General features: G+C 40.9%; 1 protein-coding gene across 1 annotated transcript in view; it reads left to right on the plus strand.

The window, feature by feature from the left end:
- The window catches only part of CREBBP (CREB binding lysine acetyltransferase), a 132,597-nt gene that overhangs the window by 92,322 nt on the left and 18,526 nt on the right, over window positions 1–21,749 (plus strand). Inside the window, 9 exon segments of the mRNA XM_081296794.1 lie at window positions 129–253; window positions 866–1,054; window positions 2,616–3,032; window positions 5,149–5,328; window positions 6,270–6,459; window positions 12,430–12,548; window positions 13,553–13,792; window positions 14,229–14,317; window positions 19,883–19,963. Coding sequence (XP_081152920.1) covers window positions 129–253; window positions 866–1,054; window positions 2,616–3,032; window positions 5,149–5,328; window positions 6,270–6,459; window positions 12,430–12,548; window positions 13,553–13,792; window positions 14,229–14,317; window positions 19,883–19,963 — 1,630 coding nt within the window.

Consider the following 21,749-nt stretch of genomic DNA (forward strand, 5'->3'; position numbering starts at 1 on the left):
TAACTGTCTTCTCTGGTTAGCTGAGTGAGTTCTTCTTGGTTGTCTTATGTTGTCTATGTGTTCTATTTTCTTTACTTGAGAAGTTGTAATTCTGTTTTCTTGAGAGTGCATTGTGGGTGTGTTTACAGGGATGAATTCATTTAACCCAATGTCCTTGGGGAGTGTCCAGTTGCCACAAGCACCCATGGGTCCACGTGCAGCTTCCCCAATGAACCACTCTGTCCAGATGAACAGCATGGCCTCAGTTCCAGGGGTGAGTGCTTCTCCCCTCCTCTCAACCCTTGTCTCTTTAGGAATGCTGTCTGAGTAGGGAATTCTAAGTGTCATTTGAGCACATGGTGGGACCTGTTCCTTGGAGTTTGGGTTATTCTTTACTTCGTACATCTCTGTTTCTTTTAAAATCTTTGTTATGACATTGAAGATTATTTGGTTGTTACTTATTTTTATTGGAATAACATTCATAGAAATACCTGGTTTTGTAAGAACGAAGGTGCTCTGAAAGTGAGCAGGCAGCCATCCTCAGATAGGTGGCCAGACAGAGATTGCCAGTGTCTGTTGACTTGAGCTTGCTCTCCTGAGGCTGCTCTCTGAACACTTTACTGAACTAATAAAAGGCATGTTTGAGCTTGGCATGCTATTGATTGCTGCTCATAGGACAATTTGAAGTTGGCTCATTTGAGAGACTACTTGAGAAGGCGAGGAAAAGTGCCTGTGAACTAGGAGGGTTCCTAGTGGCAGTCTCCAGGACTGAAGCTATGTGCTCTGCACTCTGTAAGCCCTTGGTTCTCTGGTTGCTTTGTTTGTCTGGAAAACCGTGTTCCATACCGTCTGCATTGCAGCTCTCTGAATGCTTATTATCTTATAGATGGCCATTTCTCCTTCCCGGATGCCTCAGCCCCCCAACATGATGGGTGCACACGCCAACAACATGATGGCCCAGGCACCCACTCAGAACCAGTTTCTGCCACAAAACCAGTTCCCATCATCCAGTGGGGCCATGAGTGTGAACAGTGTGGGCATGGGGCAGCCAGCTGCCCAGACAGCCGTGTCACAGGTATGTTTACTATGGGGACCTTGGCTGCTGACATCCATATAGCTCCAGCTTCCCTGCAGTGTGAAGCAGTCTTATTTAATGGAAATTCAAATTCTAGAATATTAGTTTTCATGTATCAGCATCTCTTCATTTTTTCCTTGTTTATCCAGTAATTTTTAATTTATTTGGAATTCCTCTTGTCCTTTCTTGGTAAACTTCATGCAAATAGTAGATCGGAGTGTGATTTTTTGGCTTATGTGTTTTATGTTTTGATCTTTGAGTTTGGGGTGGTTTTCTTGGTTTTGTTAATTTGTTTTGTGGTTTTTAAAATCTAAGATTAACATGTGATCCTGAGAGACACTGGGGTTTTTTAAAGGGATGAGTTTACTTTTAGTGATTTAGTTTATGTATCTTGCTGCCTGTCTCTCACTGCCTGGGGGATGTCAAGCTAACAGAATCATTGGAGTAGCTCACTTCTTGCTGAACATGTTTTTAATTATTCAATCTAAAGCTGAAGACAACTATTTTCTTTTTACTGCTTCCTCTCCCCCTTTTGTTAATTGTAGTGCATCAGATTACTACTGTATACAAAAATTGGATGTGTTTAAACAGGTCAAATCTTTCCTAAAAGATAAAATTCACATCTTATTTTTTTAATATGAAGTAATGTTGAATGAGTCTTTGAATACAGTAGATATATTTACTATATAATGACCATTTTTTAAAATTTTCATAACATCTTATTGCTCTGGAATAGAGGTCAATAAACCTGTGTACAGAGCCAGAGAGTGAATATTTTCATCTTTCTGTACCATAGTCTTAGTTTTAATTATTTATCTGTGCTGTTGTAGTGAAGCAGCTTCCATAAAAAAGCACATAAATGAACAATTGTGGTTCTTTCTATTAAAAATTGACTTACAGGAACAAGCAGCCAACTGCATTTGGGCTATCCTCTGCTCTAGAACAGTGATTAGATTTCTTTCTTCCTTTCCTTTCCTTTCCTTTCCTTCTCTTTCCCTTTCCCTTTCCCTTTCCCTTTCCCTTTCCCTTCCCCTTTCCCTTTCCCTTTCCCTTCCCCTTTCCCTTTCCCTTCCCCTTCCCCTTCCCCTTCCTCCTTCCCCCTTCCCCTTCCTCCTTCCCCCTTCCTTTCCCCCTTCCCTTCCCCCTTCCCTTCTTCTTTCCTTCATCTACAAATAATTCTGATGTGTCTCCTGGGTTGAGGAGTTGAGAGCCACTACACAAAAGTTTTAGTGTTTAAATAACTCACTTTTTTAAAAAAGAGGATTAACTTTTCCATGTCCTAAGCTATGAGTAGATGTTAAGGGGCATGAAACTAATAAACTGAGTGATTGTATGTATGTTTGTTTAAGCCAAAAATTTTACAGTATGAGAAACATTCATAGCATTAATTTTATTTAAAAGGACACATGACTATAAGTATACAACTTGATGAATTTTTACAAATGGAACATTCCTATGAAGCTTGCAGGCCTTGTTAAGAAACCATGATTAAATTTTTATATAAGCGATTTTTCAGACTCTTGTCCCATTGGTTTTAACATTCTCTGTCTATTTGTTTTAGGGCCAGGTGCCTGGTGCTGCTATCCCTAATGCTCTGAACATGCTGGGGCCCCAGGCCAACCAGCTGCCTTGCCCACCAGTGACGCAGTCACCGTTGCACCCGACGCCCCCTCCTGCATCCACAGCTGCTGGCATGCCATCTCTTCAGCACCCGACGCCACCTGGGATGACGCCTCCCCAGCCAGCAGCTCCCACTCAGCCATCCACTCCCGTGTCATCTTCTGGGCAGACTCCCACCCCAACTCCTGGCTCAGTACCCAGTGCTGCCCAAACCCAAAGCACCCCCACAGTCCAGGCAGCAGCCCAGGCCCAGGTGACCCCACAGCCTCAGACCCCAGTTCAGCCCCCATCTGTGGCCACCCCTCAGTCATCGCAGCAGCAACCAACACCTGTGCATGCTCAGCCACCTGGCACTCCGGTGAGCCTCTCTAATCTGTTGTCTTAAGGCCAAGAATCTTAGAAGATACTCTCCCATAAGAATTTTCTGTCATGAAGTTGCTACTCCATCTTGGTGCAATACCAGAAAGCACCTGTACCCCAATGGAACTGTCACAAGCTGTGCTTTGTTTCCGGCATTGGCACCAAACGCTTTGTATGCAGAACAAGACTTATGTTTCCCCCCGTAATTAAAGGAGTTTGCAGAAATCATTAATGATTGAGATACCATACCCAGGTCGTATGTAGAATCTTTAAACTATACAAAGATCCAGAGTGTTTCCCCTTATCTGTCCTAGATTACTGTCTTCTGAGTTGTTATAGTTTTTCTGCTGTTCTGAGGATTTGATAAGCAAGTCATGCTCCTAATTTTATGACCTTGCAACCTCCCGAATCAAATTTTTTTCAGTCTAGTGAAGGGCTTTTCTTTTTCATAACAAAGTGGCAGAGCCAGACTTGTACCTCTTATGGCTCAGAATTTCCCATTCATCTGCAGAGGTGGCGGGGACATGATTATGTCTGCCTGCTGCGTCCCAGGCCTCAGAAAATGCCAATTCAGGTGCCCTTCTAGGCAGGGCTGCCTCCACTGACCTGGGTGCCTCAAGACAGCACTTGTCATTATCACATCTGGTTCTCAAGTTTTCACTGAAAGCTTAGTATCACTTTCTTACAGACTAAATTAAACCTGTCACCTTCCAAAATACATTAACTTTATTCTTAGGTGCCAAGGATATTTGTTTATTAAATGAGAGGATTAATCCCAGCAACAATTCCAAAGATGACATTATTATTTCTATTTCTCCATAGGGACGTGTACTTATTTTTCTCACTCTTAAGATTTTAATTTTGTGGGGCTAGGGCTGTAATTCAGTGGTAGAGCACTTGCCTCACATGTGTGAAGCACTGGGTTCAATTCTCTGCACCACATAAAAATAAATATATGAAAAGATATTGTGGGGGGCTGGGGATGTGACTCAAGTGGTAGCGCGCTTGCCTGGCATGCTCAGCACCACATACCAACAAAGATGTTGTGTCCGCCGAGAACTAAAAAAAATAAATATTAAAAATTCTCTCTCTCTCTCTCTCTCTCTCTCCCCTCTCTCTCTCTCTCTCTTTAAAAAAAAAAAAAAGAAAAGATATTGTGGGGCTGGGATTGTGGCTTAGTGGCAGAGTGCTTACCTATTACATGTGAGACACTGGGTTCAATTCTCAGCACCACATATAAGTAAATTAATAAAGTAAAGGTCCATCAACAACAAACATACACACACACACACACACACATACTTTTATATCTTTATATAAAAGATATTGTGTCCATTTACAACTAAAAAATATTTTTTTAAAAAATATTAATTTTGTTATGTTTTTGTGGTTCTGGGTATTGAGCCCAGAGGCTTATGAATGCCATCCCCAATTCCTAAATAATCTTCTTATAAATTTTTTGGTGTCTTTTGCTTGTTTACTTGCAATTTCATTGGGGTAAGACTTTAAAAAAATATTCATTTGTCGGGTAAGGGTTGGGGATCAAACCTGGCGCTTCACACATACTATCTTCATATATACTTCATACATGTTTTGCCAACAAGCTACAACCTAGCCCCAAGATTTTGAAAATTTAGAATGCTTTGTGGTTCCTTCCTAGTGTTTTCCTATTCCACCACTGTCATCATTCTACAATGAATACAGGCCCATTGGATATCCTGCTTGCAATAGGCAAATTACCCTCACTTTATAATAAATAATTTTTGTTTGTTTGATATGGGGATTAAGCCTTCCTCATCGGTATCTCTGGATTTTGCTATTGTTACATTTGCTTACAGTGCTGAGATTGAACTCAGGCTCTTATGCCTTTTTTTTTGGCACCTGGCTAAAAAAAATTTGGAGAAAATAATTTTATATTAGAACTTAGATCTGTTCTGTCACTATCTTCCTAACCAGAGCTTCCTCCTGGTAACTTCTCTTAGTTCTCTTGGTATGTGCCTCTTAGGTTAGTAGTGAGAAATGGTAACAAGAAGTTGGGGATCGGATGAGCAACAGGGTTGAAGGCCATTTGTGTTGTCTCTTTATAGAGATGAATGATTTTGGTTTCTTCACAGCTTTCTCAGGCAGCAACTAGCATTGATAACAGGGTCCCCACCCCGTCTTCAGTGGCCAGTGCTGAAACAAACTCCCAGCAGCCAGGGCCTGATGTACCCGTGCTGGAAATGAAGACGGAGGTCCAGACTGAGGACACTGAACCTGATCCTAGTGAATCCAAGGGGGAGCCTCGGTCTGAGGTGGGTGTTTTTCCTTAGAATTAAATCCCACATGTTCTTGTTGGGGAGATAGCAGGAATCCTTCCTCATCGGTATCTCTGGATTTTGCTATTGTTATGTTTGCTTACAGTGCTGAGATCGAACTTAGGCTCTTATGTGTGCTACACAAGCACTCTACCAATGAACTATATCCCCAGACCAGATTTGGTTTTAATCTGTTTAAATATGAGTTCAAAAGAGATTGGTTGTTCTTTCTAAAATATGAGGTGTGGGTTTATCTTACTTTGCCAGAAATTAAGAGCACCGGCTTACATTTTAAACATTTGAATTATCCAACCTTTTTGTTGGTGTTCCTCATTCATTTCTAGTTTTGCAGGAAGGGTGGGGGTTTACTTACTAGTTAATCTGTGGCAGGCTGTGGGCCAAATCTAGTCTGTTTGTGAGTTTTGTTTAGCCTCTGTAGTATTTTAAAAATCAGGAAATTACAAAGAAGATTCTAGCTTTCTGACTTGAGAACTGAGCAGCTAGCTATGTTGTCATAGTGCTTACAGCCTTGTGTGACAACAGTCTGGATGTGGGCCCTGATCTGGATGAACCCTTTGTGTGGGTCATGAGCTTTCTAGCTAGCTGGTCTCCACTGCTCCTTGCTGTCTCATACCACACCTTCCACCTCTGAGCAAGAGCTTTTGACCCCTTCCCAGTTTTCAAAGATACTTATTTTAAACTAGAAATACCTATGTGTGAAAATACAAGTACTGTTCACATTTCAAATTTTTCAATTAGGACTATAATTGCACTGGTCCTGTGTTGAAGGGACTCAGTAGAAACCAAACACTTCCTTGGGGGAGGAAAGGAACGCTGAATGCACCTGGGCCTGGGAAGGGTGCATTGAGCCATGGACATCAGGAGATCTGAGTGAGGTTGGGGATTGATCTACTAGCTGTGATTCTGTTTTTCTCAAGATGATGGAGGAGGATTTACAAGGGTCTTCCCAAATTAAAGAAGAAACAGACACAGCAGAACAGAAGCCAGAACCAATGGAAGTAGATGAGAAGAAACCCGAAGTGAAAGTGGAGGTTAAAGAGGAAGAAGAGAGCAGCGCTAATGGTGCCTCCTCTCAGTCAACGTCCCCTTCGCAGCCACGCAAAAAGAGTAGGTTGTGTTTTCATTAAATTGCTGGTCTATGTTGCCTTCCATTACACTGAGCTTCCATATTAAGGACTGAGAACTAGAGCAGAATAACTCCATGTCCCCTTTTATCTTCTTGCTTCCCGTTCCCTAAGTTTTACCTCTGAGAAATAGCAACAGTGAGCCACGAGAATGCACAGGGTTTATGGTATGAATGCAAGACAGGACACAGCTGGGGAGGCAGCTCAGAGCACAGAACTGTCTCCTGAGGTGATGTGTTACAGATAGGGGTTAGAGTTGAAAATGCCTCTGGGTCTTTGAGCAGGGTAATGAGTGTGGGTTCTTGTCAAGGTATTAAACCAATGAAGAATCTAGAAAAATGGCAAAATAGCTATGGTTTTAGGAAAATGATTACTGGCAACACAAGTGTGGCCTGGAGATGGCAGGTTTCTGCTGACTTCATGAGGGAAGTGCGTACACAGTATTGGGGCAGTGGAGAAGAGGGGCTGCTTAGCCCTAGGGACCTGGTGTTGCAGAATGGGAAGGTAGGAGGGGTTAAGAAGCTTTTGGGATGAGCCAGCCATGCAGTGGAAGGTGGATGCAACCCCCTTAAGATGTATCCAGAGCAAGGAGGTAACAGGGAGTTGGAAAATTGGCAAGTGACCCTTCTCAATGGGAGATAGTTGAGGGTGGTGAATGTCACATTTGGGAAAAACTGCAGAGAAGTGTCAGCAGCTGAAACCATGGAGCTTCACGGCCAGAAGGGACCTGAATTGTGGAGGACAGCAGACCCTAGGCCTCTGTATCTCCTCCCCCAGAGTTTTAGATTGCATAGGTTATGTGTGATAACCTATGCCAGTCAATGCATTTTTATGAAAAATACAAATAGAAAAGTGACATTATTTTATAATTTTGCAATGTTTCGAAAAGGGTTAAAGGAACTCAGCTGGATTCATAGATGTACCCTGTGTTCACTGCTGTGGTACATGGTTGGGATGAACTGTGTGAAAAAAATTCAGTCCCTGTCAGATCAGTCACTAGTGAAGGGAGAGACTCAGTTTTCATAGCTTTTCAGGTAATGGTGGGTATCCTTTAACACTACACCAAAAAGCGGACATTTGTTGAAGGTGAGTTGTAGTATGGAATCCATAGCACTGGGTTTTTTGAACTCTGCCTGTGCCATCAGGATTCATGGGGTCTATGTATTCAAAGAATACACATTCAATTTGTGTGTGTGACATCATCCTCTGGTCACCTGAGAAGTATTGGTTCATTGTGTAGAATTTCCAAGTTTTGACATATTTCATTCTATAATTAAAAAATAAAAAAGGCCAGGTTTAGTGGCATATCCCTATAATCCCAGTGTCTCGGGAAACTGAGGCAGGATTGCAAGTTTAAGGCCACCCTGGGAAACTTAGCAAGACTCTGTCTCAAAATAAGAACTAAAAGGGCTGGGGATGTGGCTCAAGCCGTAGCGCGCTCGCCTGGCATGCGTGCGACCCGGGTTCGATCCTCAGCACCACATACAAACAAAGATGTTGTGTCTGCCGAGAACTAAAAAATAAATGTTAAAAATTCTCTCTCTCTCTCCTCTCTCACTCTCTCTTTAAAAAAAAAAAAAAATCTAAAAAATAAGAACTAAAAACGGCTGGGAATGTAGTTTGTGTGTGTGTGTGTGTGTGTGTGTGTGTGTGTGTGTGTGTGTGTATACACTCACCAAAAAAAAAAAAAAAAAACCCACAAAAGCAAAAGACCACATTCTTTAATGTTACCAACCTCTTCAAATTTTATAAATTTTGGGAAGTGTCAAGCTCATGTGACAGATACAAGTTTTTCAAAATTCTAAACTTTTGATGAAAGCCTCAATATTGTCACTTATCCTTGAAATAACTGGCTGTCTTAGTTTGTTTTTGAGAAAATGTCTGCCACACACCAGAACCCAATAACCAGAGCTTGTGTATCTGTTGCTCTTGCAGGGTGTGTGTGTCCATGAGAAAAAGCAGCTCCGCCTGCCACTGACACAGGTGCAGCTCTGAAGTTGGCCTGCGAGCAGCACTTATGTTGTGCAGACTTCCTGTTACATCACACAGAACTAGGGTGTGTCAGAGGTTGAGATATAGTAAGAATAATCACTTTTCTGCCTCATCCAGAGTAATCTCGAATGGCTGGCATTCTTTTTCCTGTGAGTGCAGGGTGGCCACAAAGAATGTAGTGACCCCTGAGTTTGGTGTTGTTGCCTTTTTTACTTTTGGTTTTTCTTGGCCTTGCCAAAATGTTAGCTGTTTTTGGCCGGGGTTGTAGCTCAGTGGTAGAGCGCTCACCTAGCATTTGTGAGATACTGGGTTCAATCCTCAGCATCACATAAAAGTAAATTTAAAAAAAAAAATTGTGTCTATCTACAACTGAAAAAAAAAATTTTTTTAATGTTAGCTGTTTTATTCTCTGTTGAGTTTGACTCACTTGTGTGAATGTCAACACAGGGCACTTTTGTGTTAAAGAAATAGTTTTGATCTCACAGACACCTAAAAGGACCCATGGCAATGCTAGAACTTTTTGGAGTAACAGCAGTGTTACAAATCTGTGTTCTCTCTTATGGTGGCCAGCAGCCACATGTGGCTCTTGAGTACTTAAACATGACAACAGTATCTGAGGAGCTAAATTACTTACTTAATTTATGCATTTAGATTTCAGTGATCTCTTGTGGCTGGTGACTACCACTTTAAGCAACATGGAGGGTCTTCCAGGAGTCTGTGAGCCATACTTTGTGAGAACTTTGGGTATGGTGCACCATCCTCACTGAATGGAGGCTTTGAGGCCAGAGAAGCAGAATGACTCATTTATGACACACAAACTAATAAGTCCTCCTGATATTTCTCATTCAGCCCATTTGGAGACAGGAGTGTGCAAATGTTTTCCTCAGTATAGGTTTTATGTAGTTATGGAATGAATGATCAACCAGAATGCTGCCCAGTGAAGGCCTTTTTTTTTTTTTTTTTTTTTTTTGTACTGGAAGTTGAACCCAGGGCCTCACACATGCTAAGCAAATTCTGCTATAGCTCTATCTCTGTTTTAATTTTTTGAGACAGGGTCTCGCTAAGTTGTAGGGCTGACCTCTTTACTCAGTTTCCCAAGTAGCTGGGATTAGAGGCTTGTGCCTTTTTGCCCAGCAAGGCCATATCACTTTTTAAATCACCTTAGGGAGATGACATGGTCCAGAGTCAAGAGTAGAAGATACTTTTTATTTTGTAAAAAGGCACATTGTGCTGGGTGTAGTGATGCATGTTTGATCCCAGCAACTCAAGATGCTGAGGCCAGAGGATCACCAGTTTGATGCTAACTTGGGCAATTTAGCGAGGCCCTCAGCAACCCCATCTGAGAATTTTTAAAACGTGGGGGGGCGGGCTTGGGATATGGCTCAGTGGTAAAGCACCCCTGGGATTAATCCCTAGTTTAAAAAAAAAAAAAGTTTTGTATTTCAGCTTTGCATATAATAGCGTTTCTACTAAAACTACTGAACTTAGCTATTGTACAAAAGCGGGCCACAGAAAACATACCAATGCAAGAATGTGGTTTTGTGCCAATAAAGCTTTGCTTCTGGAGACTAAAACTTGAATTTTATGTAATTTTCACGTCAGGAAATATTCTGGTCATTAAAAAAGGTAAATACATTCTTAGCACTCAGCTCACGTATATTGTGCAACAGGCCAGATTAGGCCTCTTGATCATAATTTGCCAACCCTGAAACTCGAAGAATGAAAAAATTATTAATTGTGTCCTAATAATTATGAGTTGTTCAAAAAATACCAATTGCTTCCTTATTTCCATATAAAAACAGTATAGAACAAAAGGGTTAGTGAAGAGCAAAGATGTGCACGTGTCTCCGAGGCTGCTGGATGGCAAATCATACTAGATCAGGCCTTTATGCTGTGGTAGAGCGCTTGGCAGTGTGTGCATGGGGAGTGCTGCAGTTGGGCCTTTACCATGCTCACCTGGTCCTTGAGCAGCAGTCCAAGGACTAAAACAGCCAGGTGTCCTGGAGAGGAGTCAGCGTTTGCCGAGGTGCTCAGGAGACTAGTGGGTCCCTGGCTCCTCAGGGGATCAGCTCTGGGAAAACTCCTGGACCATGGAGTTTCCATCTCTAAAATGAGAGGTGTTGAGATGGATTTTTCCTTTAACCTTTTGCCTTGACTTTCGCTTGTTGGAAATCAGGTGGTGCTTTCCAGGATTAACAAGTTAGACTCCCCTCAGAAAAATGATAGGCTCCTGGACCTGGTATGTGCCACTGCCTCGCTGGAAGTTTAAATGTTCACAGTATTTTAGATCTTGACTTTTTTCTTTTTTCTTTTTTAAACACAGGACTTTATTATTTTGATCACAAAGGGCAGACCTTCACAGTACAGGGCAGCAAGTTCTGACAGTGGGGAGGACCCCCTACTTGCCTGTGATGAGAGGGTTCTGCAGGACCGCTATGACAGAGTCCCGGTGAAGAAACATCTTGGAGATGTAGAAGTCTTTGTTGACTGGCTTGGACTTTTTCCCTTGCCATTCTTAGGGACCTAGGTCCACATCTCCTTCATGTTCTCTGGCACTACGTTGCAATGCCTTTCAAAAGCCTTCACACCACCCAGGGCTTTCTTCTTGTTGTGGCAGTTGATGAGCACTTGGATGGTGTTCTTGACTGACTGACTGTGAGCACAGAGAGTGGATCTTTGTAACTTGCACTGGATTTTTAAATTATAGTTTACCATGTATCTATTGTAGAAAATATTTTGGGTTTTTTTTGGGGGGTGCTAGAAATTGAACCTAGGGGTGCTTTATCAGTGAACTACACCCCCAGTGGTTTTAGGTTGTTTAGTTTGAGTCAGGGTCTTGCTAAGTTGCTGAGACTGGCCTTGAATTTGGAATCTTCCTGTTTCAGCCTCCTGAGCAATTAGGATTATAAACACATGCCATTGTACCTGTCTAGAAAATATTTTCAAGATACAGAAGACACAAAGAAGAAAATTTGCATTACTTAAGAACTTGTTTCCTCGGAACTTTTTCAACATAGTTGCTTTTGACCATTTTTCTATGTAAAAGAGGTTCTGTGATCCAGACAGGATGATGACTTGCTTACTGTTTACTCATCTGCCTCATGCACTGAGTTGCCTGTAGTATTCAGACCCATGTGGGTCTTGTATGAACATACCACCTTAAAGTGTTTGGCAGTGTTTGTTCTTGTATTGGTGACAACAAAAGCTGTGGTAGGGCTGGGCATGGTGTTATCCAGAGGCTGAGGCAGGAAGATCGAAAATTTGAGGCCAACCTGGGCAACTTAATGAGATCCTGTCTCTAAAAGGCAAGGAGGGAGAAGAACTGAAGGATGTATCTCAGTGGTAGGGTAACCCTGAATTCATTCCCCAATACCAAAAGGTACAGTAGGAATGCAGTGGCTATAGGGTTGGAGCAGTGGGCATTGGTAAATGTGGATTAGAATAGTATGGAACTTTTTTGAGAGAATACTTGGTTTTGTAGCCCAATTACTGTATACATCTTTTAAATGAGAATATAATACAGAACTGTTGGTCTCAGGTGGCCTCAATTTAATATAGCCAAGGATAGAAAAGTCTCATCAGGATTTTTTTTAAAGGTTCTTTCAATGAATTGGCTTTATTTACCAGTTTGATCAATGAAACAGATGTGGGAGTAACTTTGTTTCCTATTCCAAAAAAAAATTTAAGATTGGAAACCCTGTTGTTAAAGAAGCAAACCACCCAGTGTTGTATTTTGCCTCACAACCTGAATGCAGTTTTTTAAAACCCTAATGTTACTATATTTCCAGAAGCCCTGAGTTTGACATTTTGTCCATGGACTCTTAGGTTGATTCCTGGGAGCTCCCACAATGCCTCAGATGTGTGGCTGGGAGTTAGAAGCTGCTTTGGTTTCCATTTTAAATGTTATCTCAGAGAGGTCTGGGCAGCTGTTACATATGTCTGTTTGGTGTTCTACCTGCAGTTTTCAAACCTGAGGAGCTACGCCAGGCACTTATGCCAACCCTAGAAGCGCTCTATCGACAGGACCCAGAGTCCTTACCTTTTCGGCAGCCTGTAGATCCCCAGCTCCTAGGAATTCCAGTAAGTTAACACAATAAAAATATGTTGTATCTTTGAGCATCTGTTGTTTTATCTCTAATAGTTGGGTAAAATATCCTCCTTGCTTTGAAGATGTTTCTCCTAATAGTGAAAACTGTTACCTGTCAGCAGTTATCTATGGAAGTGTTTATTTCATACAGTCTCACTTGTCCATGAAATCCCAGGTCTGGGTCAGGGAAATCATGCACTGGGCCCCGAATCCACTCACTCTACCTCAAGATGCCCAAGGTCTTGCTTTGTATTTGGGGCTTTGTGTAAGCTTTGTCTTAAAGCACTGGAGAATATGGGCTTGGGTGCCACTTAGTGGGAGAGTGTCCCCTTGCCTGTGTGAGGCCCTGAGTTAATCCCCAGCACCACAAAACACAGGAATTGGAGGACATAAGTTATGAAATATATACCTATCCCTCTTTGATGTCCCTGGAAAGCCCCCCCAAAGGTCATGGGGATCCAACAGGTTCTGTTGAACTATGGTTATCAGTTTACCACTGCATTCTATGTGCTAGGACCTAGTGAACATCTAGAAGTACACTTTTGTTCATCATTTTAATTCAGTGAATTAAAAATCCTCACTTAAAATTTTTTATTAAAAAATCTTTTATTAAACAATCCTTTTATTGTTTTTCTTAAGTTTTCCTTTTAAGTGATTTGATTACACTTCAAATATGTGTAATTTTAATGAATCATATTGAAGGAATTGATTATCATTTCATTTCTTACTATTGAGAATGAAAGTTATTCTGGTACTTTTTTATTTATTATATTTTAAGATAAAGCTGCCAGGGGCTGGGTTGTGGCTCAGCGGTAGAGCGCTCGCCTAGCACGTAGGCCCTGGGTTCGATCCTCAGCACCACATATAAATAAATAAATAAAATAAAGGTATCGTGTCCAACTACAGCTAAAAAATAGAAAGAAAGAAAGAGCTGCCAGATGAGGCTAGCACTTAAAATTTGGAGGATCCACTAGACTAAGAACATTTTATTTTTAAGGATTATTTTGACATTGTGAAGAATCCCATGGACCTCTCTACTATCAAGCGGAAGCTGGACACAGGGCAGTATCAGGAGCCCTGGCAGTATGTGGATGATGTCTGGCTCATGTTCAATAATGCCTGGCTCTACAACCGCAAGACGTCCCGTGTCTATAAGTTTTGCAGTAAACTTGCAGAGGTCTTTGAGCAAGAAATTGACCCTGTCATGCAGTCCCTTGGATATTGCTGTGGACGCAAGGTACAGTCTTAGGTTTTTCAGAAAATAAACTTTCCTGGTTAATTAAGCCCGGGGTGTTATACTGAGGAGACTTGGCATTCTGACCACACATGTGCTAGAAACTCACAGGAGCACCTGGTCTTTTGTAGCACAGTTGACTGCCTAAAGTGATAACATGGTCAAGGCTAGAGTGCTTGGTTGTGAGGAAGCCTTGGGTGACACCTTTCTGGCTGCCTGCTGCTCATTTCCTCTGTCTGTAATACTTGTTTCAGAGCCAGGTTACACTAATGGTCATATTTAATCCCAAAATTTCTTAAAATAGCTATGAAAATTATTAGAAATTACTCAATATGCTAACAAATAATTTAATGGCTTTTTATAACTCTCCACAATGGACTAGAACATTTCAGGATGGTAAATGGAATTTATTTTTAGTGTTTTCTCTTTGTTTTTGCAGTATGAGTTTTCCCCACAGACTTTGTGCTGCTATGGAAAGCAGCTGTGTACCATTCCTCGAGATGCAGCCTACTACAGCTATCAGAATAGGTAAGCCTCAGTAGTTTCCTGCACTACAGGGCAGAAAAAAGGGTTGGGCAAGGTGTGCTCATCTCACTTTAGCCTGCTTTACGCTACTTCTTTCCTGAATGAAGTTCCAAAGAAAAGTTACACAGTCTCAGCTGTTTTTGGTCACTCAGGCTCATGGTCTCATAATTTTAAAATCACACTTGTATAGTGTAAAGATTAAACTTCAGAGCCACTGGCCACACTGGTTTGGATTAGATATACTCATTTGTAAGTCACAGTCTTTCTAAAATATAACCCTGGGGCTGGGGTTCAGAGGTAGGGTGCTCGCCCATCATGCATGAGGCCTGGTTTGATCCCCATACCCCCCCCCCCCACACACACACACACACAAGAAAACAATAATAATAAAAAATAAAATGTAACTCAAAACAAGAGACTGAATTTGAGAGCGACTCTGATAAAGATTGAAATGTCTTTTTCAAGATATTCAGAGAATAGAATTCTGCAGGCTAACATTTGCTTAGGTAATTTGGCCTGGCTGATCTGATGGAAAGATTTGCGTTAGTGTTGCTTCCTTTATGAAAAAAAAAAGTCTAAGGATTTTATTATCTAATTTAAATTATAAGCAAAATAGAAAATGAGATCTGTCATTTTTTTTTAATTGAGTTCAAGAATGATCCTCCTGTTCAGGATGGCTACTTCAGGGTTTTGAGAGTGGTAGTCCTACTTGGAAGAGGCAGTTGCCATCCTTTTGGAATATGAAGGTGGTTAGAGAAGAGATCTCCTGTTTTAAACAGAGGGAAAGTGAAAATAATGTTTGTTGTTGATTCCCCACACAAATTGAGCTTCCACAATTTGAGGTTGGGTTGAAGGTTAAAATCCTTTGTATGCGTTGCTGTAAGTGGCCTCACATTGCCATAGCAGGAACTGTCTTCTTGAGTTAGTAACAGCAGCTTCATTTTGTGATCTGGCAGCTAGAATCTTTATGAGACCAAGGTAGAGTTTTGCGCCTATGCTTTGTCTTGAGGTTGGAGTATTAAATGTTGGTGTTAGAGTTTGGTGTTTTGATTACTTTGTTCTTTTTGGGTCAGAGTAATCACATGTGTTATGATAGCTCAAAAAAGATAAGAGGGATTTTGTTATTTGTTCAAAGGTATATTATATACACAGGCCTGACAAATATGGAATTTTGAGATTATTTTTCCTCCAGTTTTTTTGTTTTTTGAAGAAAATATGATTATTTTAAAAATAATAACTCCCATCACAATCCTTTTATAAGGCAGTCCTCATACTGCAAAAACTGAGGACTTAGGGGCAATTTACCACTGAGCCACATCCCCAGTCCTATCTATCTATCTATCTATCTATCTAGGACAGGGTCTAAGTTGCTTAAGGGCCTTGGTAAATTGCTAAGGCTGGACTTGAATTTGTAATCCTTCTGTCTCAGCCTCCCAAGCTGCTGGGATTACAGGCATGTATCATATCACAGGGCTCAAAATCCTATTTAAAAAATAAAATAAAACTGTTGGTGGGCCCAGTTGTACATGCCTATAATTCCAGCTACTTGGGAGGCTGAGCCAAGCCTTAGCAATTTACTGAGACCCTGTCTCCAAAAAAAAAAAAAAAAATTTTTTTTAAAGGACTGGTGGTAGCTCAGTGGCAGAGCACCCCAGGGTTCAATCCCCAGTACCACGGGAGGGGGGGGGGGGCTGTTGACACAAAAATGGTTTGAGAGGCTTCTCTGGCTTCCTGTACAATATAAGGGCAGCTCTCCTGAAAGTGCGGCCTGTGCAGCTGTCTTGCCAAAACCAGTTTAACAGAGTTTGATTTCTGTCTCAGCATCCCCTTTATCATTTTAAAGCAAACTTTAAAATTATACCACAGCCCATTTGTGATGGCATCCCTCCCTAATGACCAGGCATTGTTTCAGAAGTCTGGCCCCACCATTTATGATTTAGCCCCATGGTCCTTAGCACTTGTCATGATATATCAAGCTTAAACTTATCTGAGACACAGGAGCAGTAGCATCTTTCCTGAAAGCCACATGTTAAGCCCTGAGAAATACTGTCTGCTGCTCTGTCACCCAGCACGGTTTTGGTCTGGAAGGAAGAAAAGAGTACTTGCTACTATCTTTAAGTGGTTGGGGCCTTTTCATTGTTGGTTTCACTGTTCCTGGGTCCTTGGGATCCTGCCTTTGCTGATAGGAACAGACTTTGGCCACAGATGCTGAGAGCAATTAAAGATAGAGTTGATGGGATCTGGGCATACTAATGCCTTCTCAGGGAAGGTCATCAGTGGAGCACAAACATAGGACTTTCTGGAAAGTTCTGAAATGTCTGATTTTATTTCTACATAAAAATTCACTTTTACCAAATAAAAATAATATATTTTTCTTGAGTAAAATGCAAATAAAATAGTTGTATCCTATGAATGATGCTTTTAAAAGCTTTAGATGTACCTCTGCTCTCTGGAATGCTGTACTTGAGTAGATTAACATTGTTATTCTAAGAAAGCAGTGGCCCTATTCTGTGGTGAGCATTCTAACTGCATTTTTGTTCTCAACTTCGACTATTTATGAACACTGTGGTGTTCTTAAATATTTGTTTTATCACCTGTGCTAAACTATTTGGGCACTTAGAACAATAGAAAATTCTACAGACCATTTAAACAAGTGAAACCCTAATGTATAAACTAGTATGTGATTCTGTTTTCACTTGTTGCTAAGCTTTGAAAATTTAGAACTAACTCATGCTGGGGAAACTTGCAGCTTTTCCAGGAATTATCTATAGCTAATATGGGGATTATTTATAGATACCTCAGTTACACACTTAGATAGAATACTTAAAACAATCTGCATTTGAAAACTTACTCCATGTGATAAATTACCCTTTCAAATAGACTGTGCAGTCACGTTGTGCTACTTTAGCCACCCAGATGTACATCCTCATCGGATTATATGAAGGATTTCTCCTTCACAGCTCCATGTTCATCAAACTGCTTCTTTCACACAAGCAAAATGCCACCTAGGCTGTTATGGTTGAAGAGTGGACATCTGAACCTTTATTTCCAGGAAGAATAAAGTTCGGACTAGGTAATAGATAGGGACAGTCTAACATTAGTATCTGTTACCCATGGTCAGGGTGGTTTTAGCTGGTTTGATTTGATGGACAGCCCCTCCCCATTCTGTTCACTGTCTTCTTTTCTCTGAAGGGTGAGGAAGGAGAGAGGCTGTGCCTGGTCCATGACCTCTTCCCTTCTTAAACATGAAGAGGCTAAATTCTGTGATTTCTTGAAAGACAGTGCTTTGGGACAGACATGAGAGTCTGTTAACACTCTGTCCTTCCCACTTACTGACCTGAGATTTCCCAGGGGTGGGCATGGGTCACACAGAGACTTACTTAGGTTTCCTTGGTGTCTCAGGAGGCTGCCATCTAACTATCAATACTTCATTCCACCTCAGTTTGCTACATGGATGGGTTCATGGTTCTTTTTTCCTAGAGTTGTGGGGCTTGATGCCCTTCTTGAATAAAAGCAAAGAATTTGCCCAGGATTTTAAAGCCATTTGGACTTGCTTATAATTGTGGTGGTAATTTTACTTTTAACTGTCCAGTGGTAGTCTTCTCACTGGCCCACAGAGCTGCATTTTGTATAAGGAGTGGCGCAATTAATTCTGAGCTTTATTTTTAAAAAGAAAATACTTGCTTTGAGGGAATATCTGTTTCGCATTTTGTTTTCTTTCCACTGAATCGGTCTATAGTTTTGTATTTTAATTCTTGCCAGTGATAACCATGCCCTCCTACATGTGGAAATTGTTTTATATGATTTAATGTCTCCATAGGAATATTTGCAAAATAGTGAATGTCCAGGATGTTGCTATAGTTCATCCAGAAACATAAATTATGTGTATATTTAAAAACTGTTAATCTGTCTGTTGCTAGTCAGAGTTTTTAATCTTGGCAGAATTTATGAATTGAAATGGACCCAAATAAACTAGTCCCTGCAAGAAACTGTTTATTAATACAGTTGTTAATTGCAATAATTCCACCCTGTGCTCATCGATTGAGTGTGGGAAATTGAATAACCTTGAGATATTGCATGCTCTCAGGTTTCATTTTTTTGTTTGCTGTGTGTTTCAGTTAGTGAGACCCAGCAGACAAATGTTGGGTGTGTTTGACTGAGGTGGGCACTGGGACTTGTGGGGACCTCTTCTCCTGGCTGTGCCTCCATCTGTAGCTGAGCGAGTGATGAGGATCAGTGCCTCCCTCTGCCCCGGGGTCAGCATGACGCCCGGTGTCTTGTCACAGTGTTTCTACTACTAATCCTTGTTGGCATCTCGTCGACGTAGTTTTGAGCTCTAAAACTGCATTTTATCGTGCTGCCATCACTATCTTACACTCATTCTTTTTGCTTGTGTCATTCTCCATTCAGCTTGTTTATTTTACAGTATTCTTGTGTACTCATCTTATATAAGCGACATCCACCTGCATTTTTGTTGATTTCTGATTCATGTCCTTTCCAAACATTTAATAGTTTTTATTTTAATTGTTCTTATTTGATAGCTTGAGCCCAGGCTCTTTGTTATTATTGTATAAGAAATTGGGGTGATGGATAATTTCTCAAATGCAGATTGTGCTTTAACGATAAACTCTAAATTTGCTTAACTTGGGTAGTTACCAAGTCAGAACAGTCATTCGCCACGTATTTCAGATTGATGAATGATTGGTCCCAGCACCAAAACTACAAATCAGAGCTTAGAACTGAATTTTAAAAGTCTTTAAGATTGTTCATGTATTTACATATATTGTATTATTTATACAATATATCATTTTTCTATATATTTATTAATAAATGGCTGGAAAGTCTTTGACCCTGACTGCATTTCTGTTAAATGTTTGTCTAGAGTATGGATTTGGTTTCATTTGTATTAGAATACAATAAATAAACTGAGTGATTAACTTGAGAAAAATAACAGGAATAAATTAAAACCAGTTCTGGGTGCTCAACATTGTCACATATTTCAAGAGCTGGCCTAATATCAGAAATAAAACCTTTGAATTGCTGTCAAGCATAAATTTTTATTTTGAAAAATAAAGTATTTCAGTTTAAATTGCTTTTTAAGGCCTTTTGTCTGACTATTTTGCTCCATCTCAAACCCTGGCGTTATATTTGATTTTATGACAAAATTCAGATTCCTAAATTTAGGCTCCATGCAATCCTAGCATTAACAACTCTAAAGCATTTGCATTTTGGAGCCGGACAACCTGTCGTTGTTAGTGATGATGGCCTGTGACGTGTGCAATGAGACCGAATGCTAATCAATGCTTTGCCTTGGCTTTCTGCTCTGTGTTGTCTCGTGTTTGCGTCTTACCTCTGTGTCTGTGCTATTTGTTCCCTTCCCTGTTCTCTAATCCTGCCCTTCCCCACCTGCCCCTGTTCCTTCCATTGTCCTCACTGACCCATCAATCAACCAACAACGCCCCCCCTTCGTCGTGGTGCTCTGCCCTGCTCTGATTGGTGGCTTCGTTGCTTGGGTGGCTGTGTGTTATGATGGACCAGTTCACCCAAGTATGGCCTTCTTGCTGACAGGTATCATTTCTGTGAGAAGTGTTTCACAGAGATCCAGGGCGAGAATGTGACCCTGGGTGACGACCCTTCACAGCCCCAGACGTAAGTACAATTTTCTCATATTTTCCTCTTGCCTGTGATTAAAAGGGAAACCAGAGTGTGCCATTTTGACTTCAGTGTAGTTTTTTCATATTAACTATGCCCACATTTAATTGTATGTGTGTATGTAGACATTTATACTTGAAGATGGAAGGGTCTTAGCCATAAACAGCCATAAACATTCTTCCTCCATTCAAGGCAAGGGTACTGCAGCCTCCCACTGTACTTCAGTGGTCTCTTGACCTTCATACCTCTCTTCTGGTAAAGAAAATTGCTTGAGCCAAGCACAGTGGTACACACCTGAAATTCCAGTTGCTCAGGAGTCTAAGTTGGGAGAATCACTTGAGCTCACATGAGTTTGAGATCAGCCTAGATAACATAGCAAGACCCTATGTCAAAAAAAGAAAAGCCAAACTTGGTCGCACACACCTATAATCCCAGCAACTCAGAAGGCTGAGGCAGGAGGATTGCAAATTTGAGGCTAGCCTCGAAAACTTTTCTCAAAAAATAAAAGGACGAGGGATAAAGCTCAGTGCTGAAGCACCCCTGGGACCAATCCTCAGTACAAAAAGAAGAAATTGGGGCTGAGGCTATATCTCAGTGGTAAAGTGCTTGCCTTGCATGTATGAGGCACTGGGTTCAATCCTCAGCACCATATAAAAATAAATAAAGATACTGTGTGTTCATCAACAACTAAACAAATTTTTAAAGAAGAAGAAATTGATTTCCCCTCATGATTGACAAGGTCCATTTTTGGAAATTGTAGACAGGTATGAGTTTTCTAATTCATTTCTGTACTGAGTTTATGTTTTCCTCCCCAATGCTTTTGAGTAGTGGTAGAATAGCCAGAAATGGAAGAAAAGGGGAAGCCCACAAATGGATGATCAATTCATTTGTGCTTAAAATACCAAATAGCCTGCCAGTGCTTTGTAGTTCTCTCTCCTCTAGTCCTCCATGCTTCTGGCCATGTTGGAAGTCTGGCTGCAGAGTGGCTGTGCACCACAAGCTGGAAGGCTTCACTGCAGAGACAACTTACAGTGATGCAGACTTGCCATTATTCACACACACACAGCAAGCCCAACCACTCAAACCACATAGATACCCAAACATCTACAATTCTGCTTATTGAATTTATTTTTACTTCCCTTGCTGTGTTAATTCCTTGGTCTAATTACATGATGAACAATTGGATTGCAGGGTGAGGGAGTACCAAGGTACAGTTAGTAAGGAGCTCTGGGGTATTATTGCATGATATGGTGACTATGGATAACAGTTACGTACTATACATTTAAAATAACTAAAAAGATTTTTTTGGAAGTTTTCCACACAAAGAAATGATAAATGTGAACTAACATGTTTAACCTGATTTAAGCAGCATTTAGTGTATATATATATATATCAGACATTTGCATGGTTGCCAGGGATAGTGGTGCACATCTGTGATCCTAGCCAGCTGGGAGACTGAGGCAGGAGAATCACAAGTTGAAAGACAGTCTCTCAAAATAAAATAAATAAATAAAGGGTTGGGGATGAACTCGGGGCTTGCCTAGAATGTGCAAGGCCCTTGGTTCAATCCCCTGTATCATGGTGCCCCATTAATATGTATGACTTCTGTGTTTTTGCCTTCAACTCTTTAAGTTTTTGTGTATCAGTTAAAAAATAAAATAACCAGCAAAAATACAATAATTAGATCATATAATTCTTTGACTCAGAAGTAATCTACATATGCAATCATCATAGTAGCAAGACAGTAGAAACCCAGATGCATACCTCACACAGACATTGACCG

This window comes from Spermophilus citellus (assembly GCF_964194105.1).
Source record: "Spermophilus citellus genome assembly, chromosome: 6".
In the NCBI taxonomy this organism is placed as follows: Eukaryota; Metazoa; Chordata; class Mammalia; order Rodentia; family Sciuridae; genus Spermophilus; species Spermophilus citellus.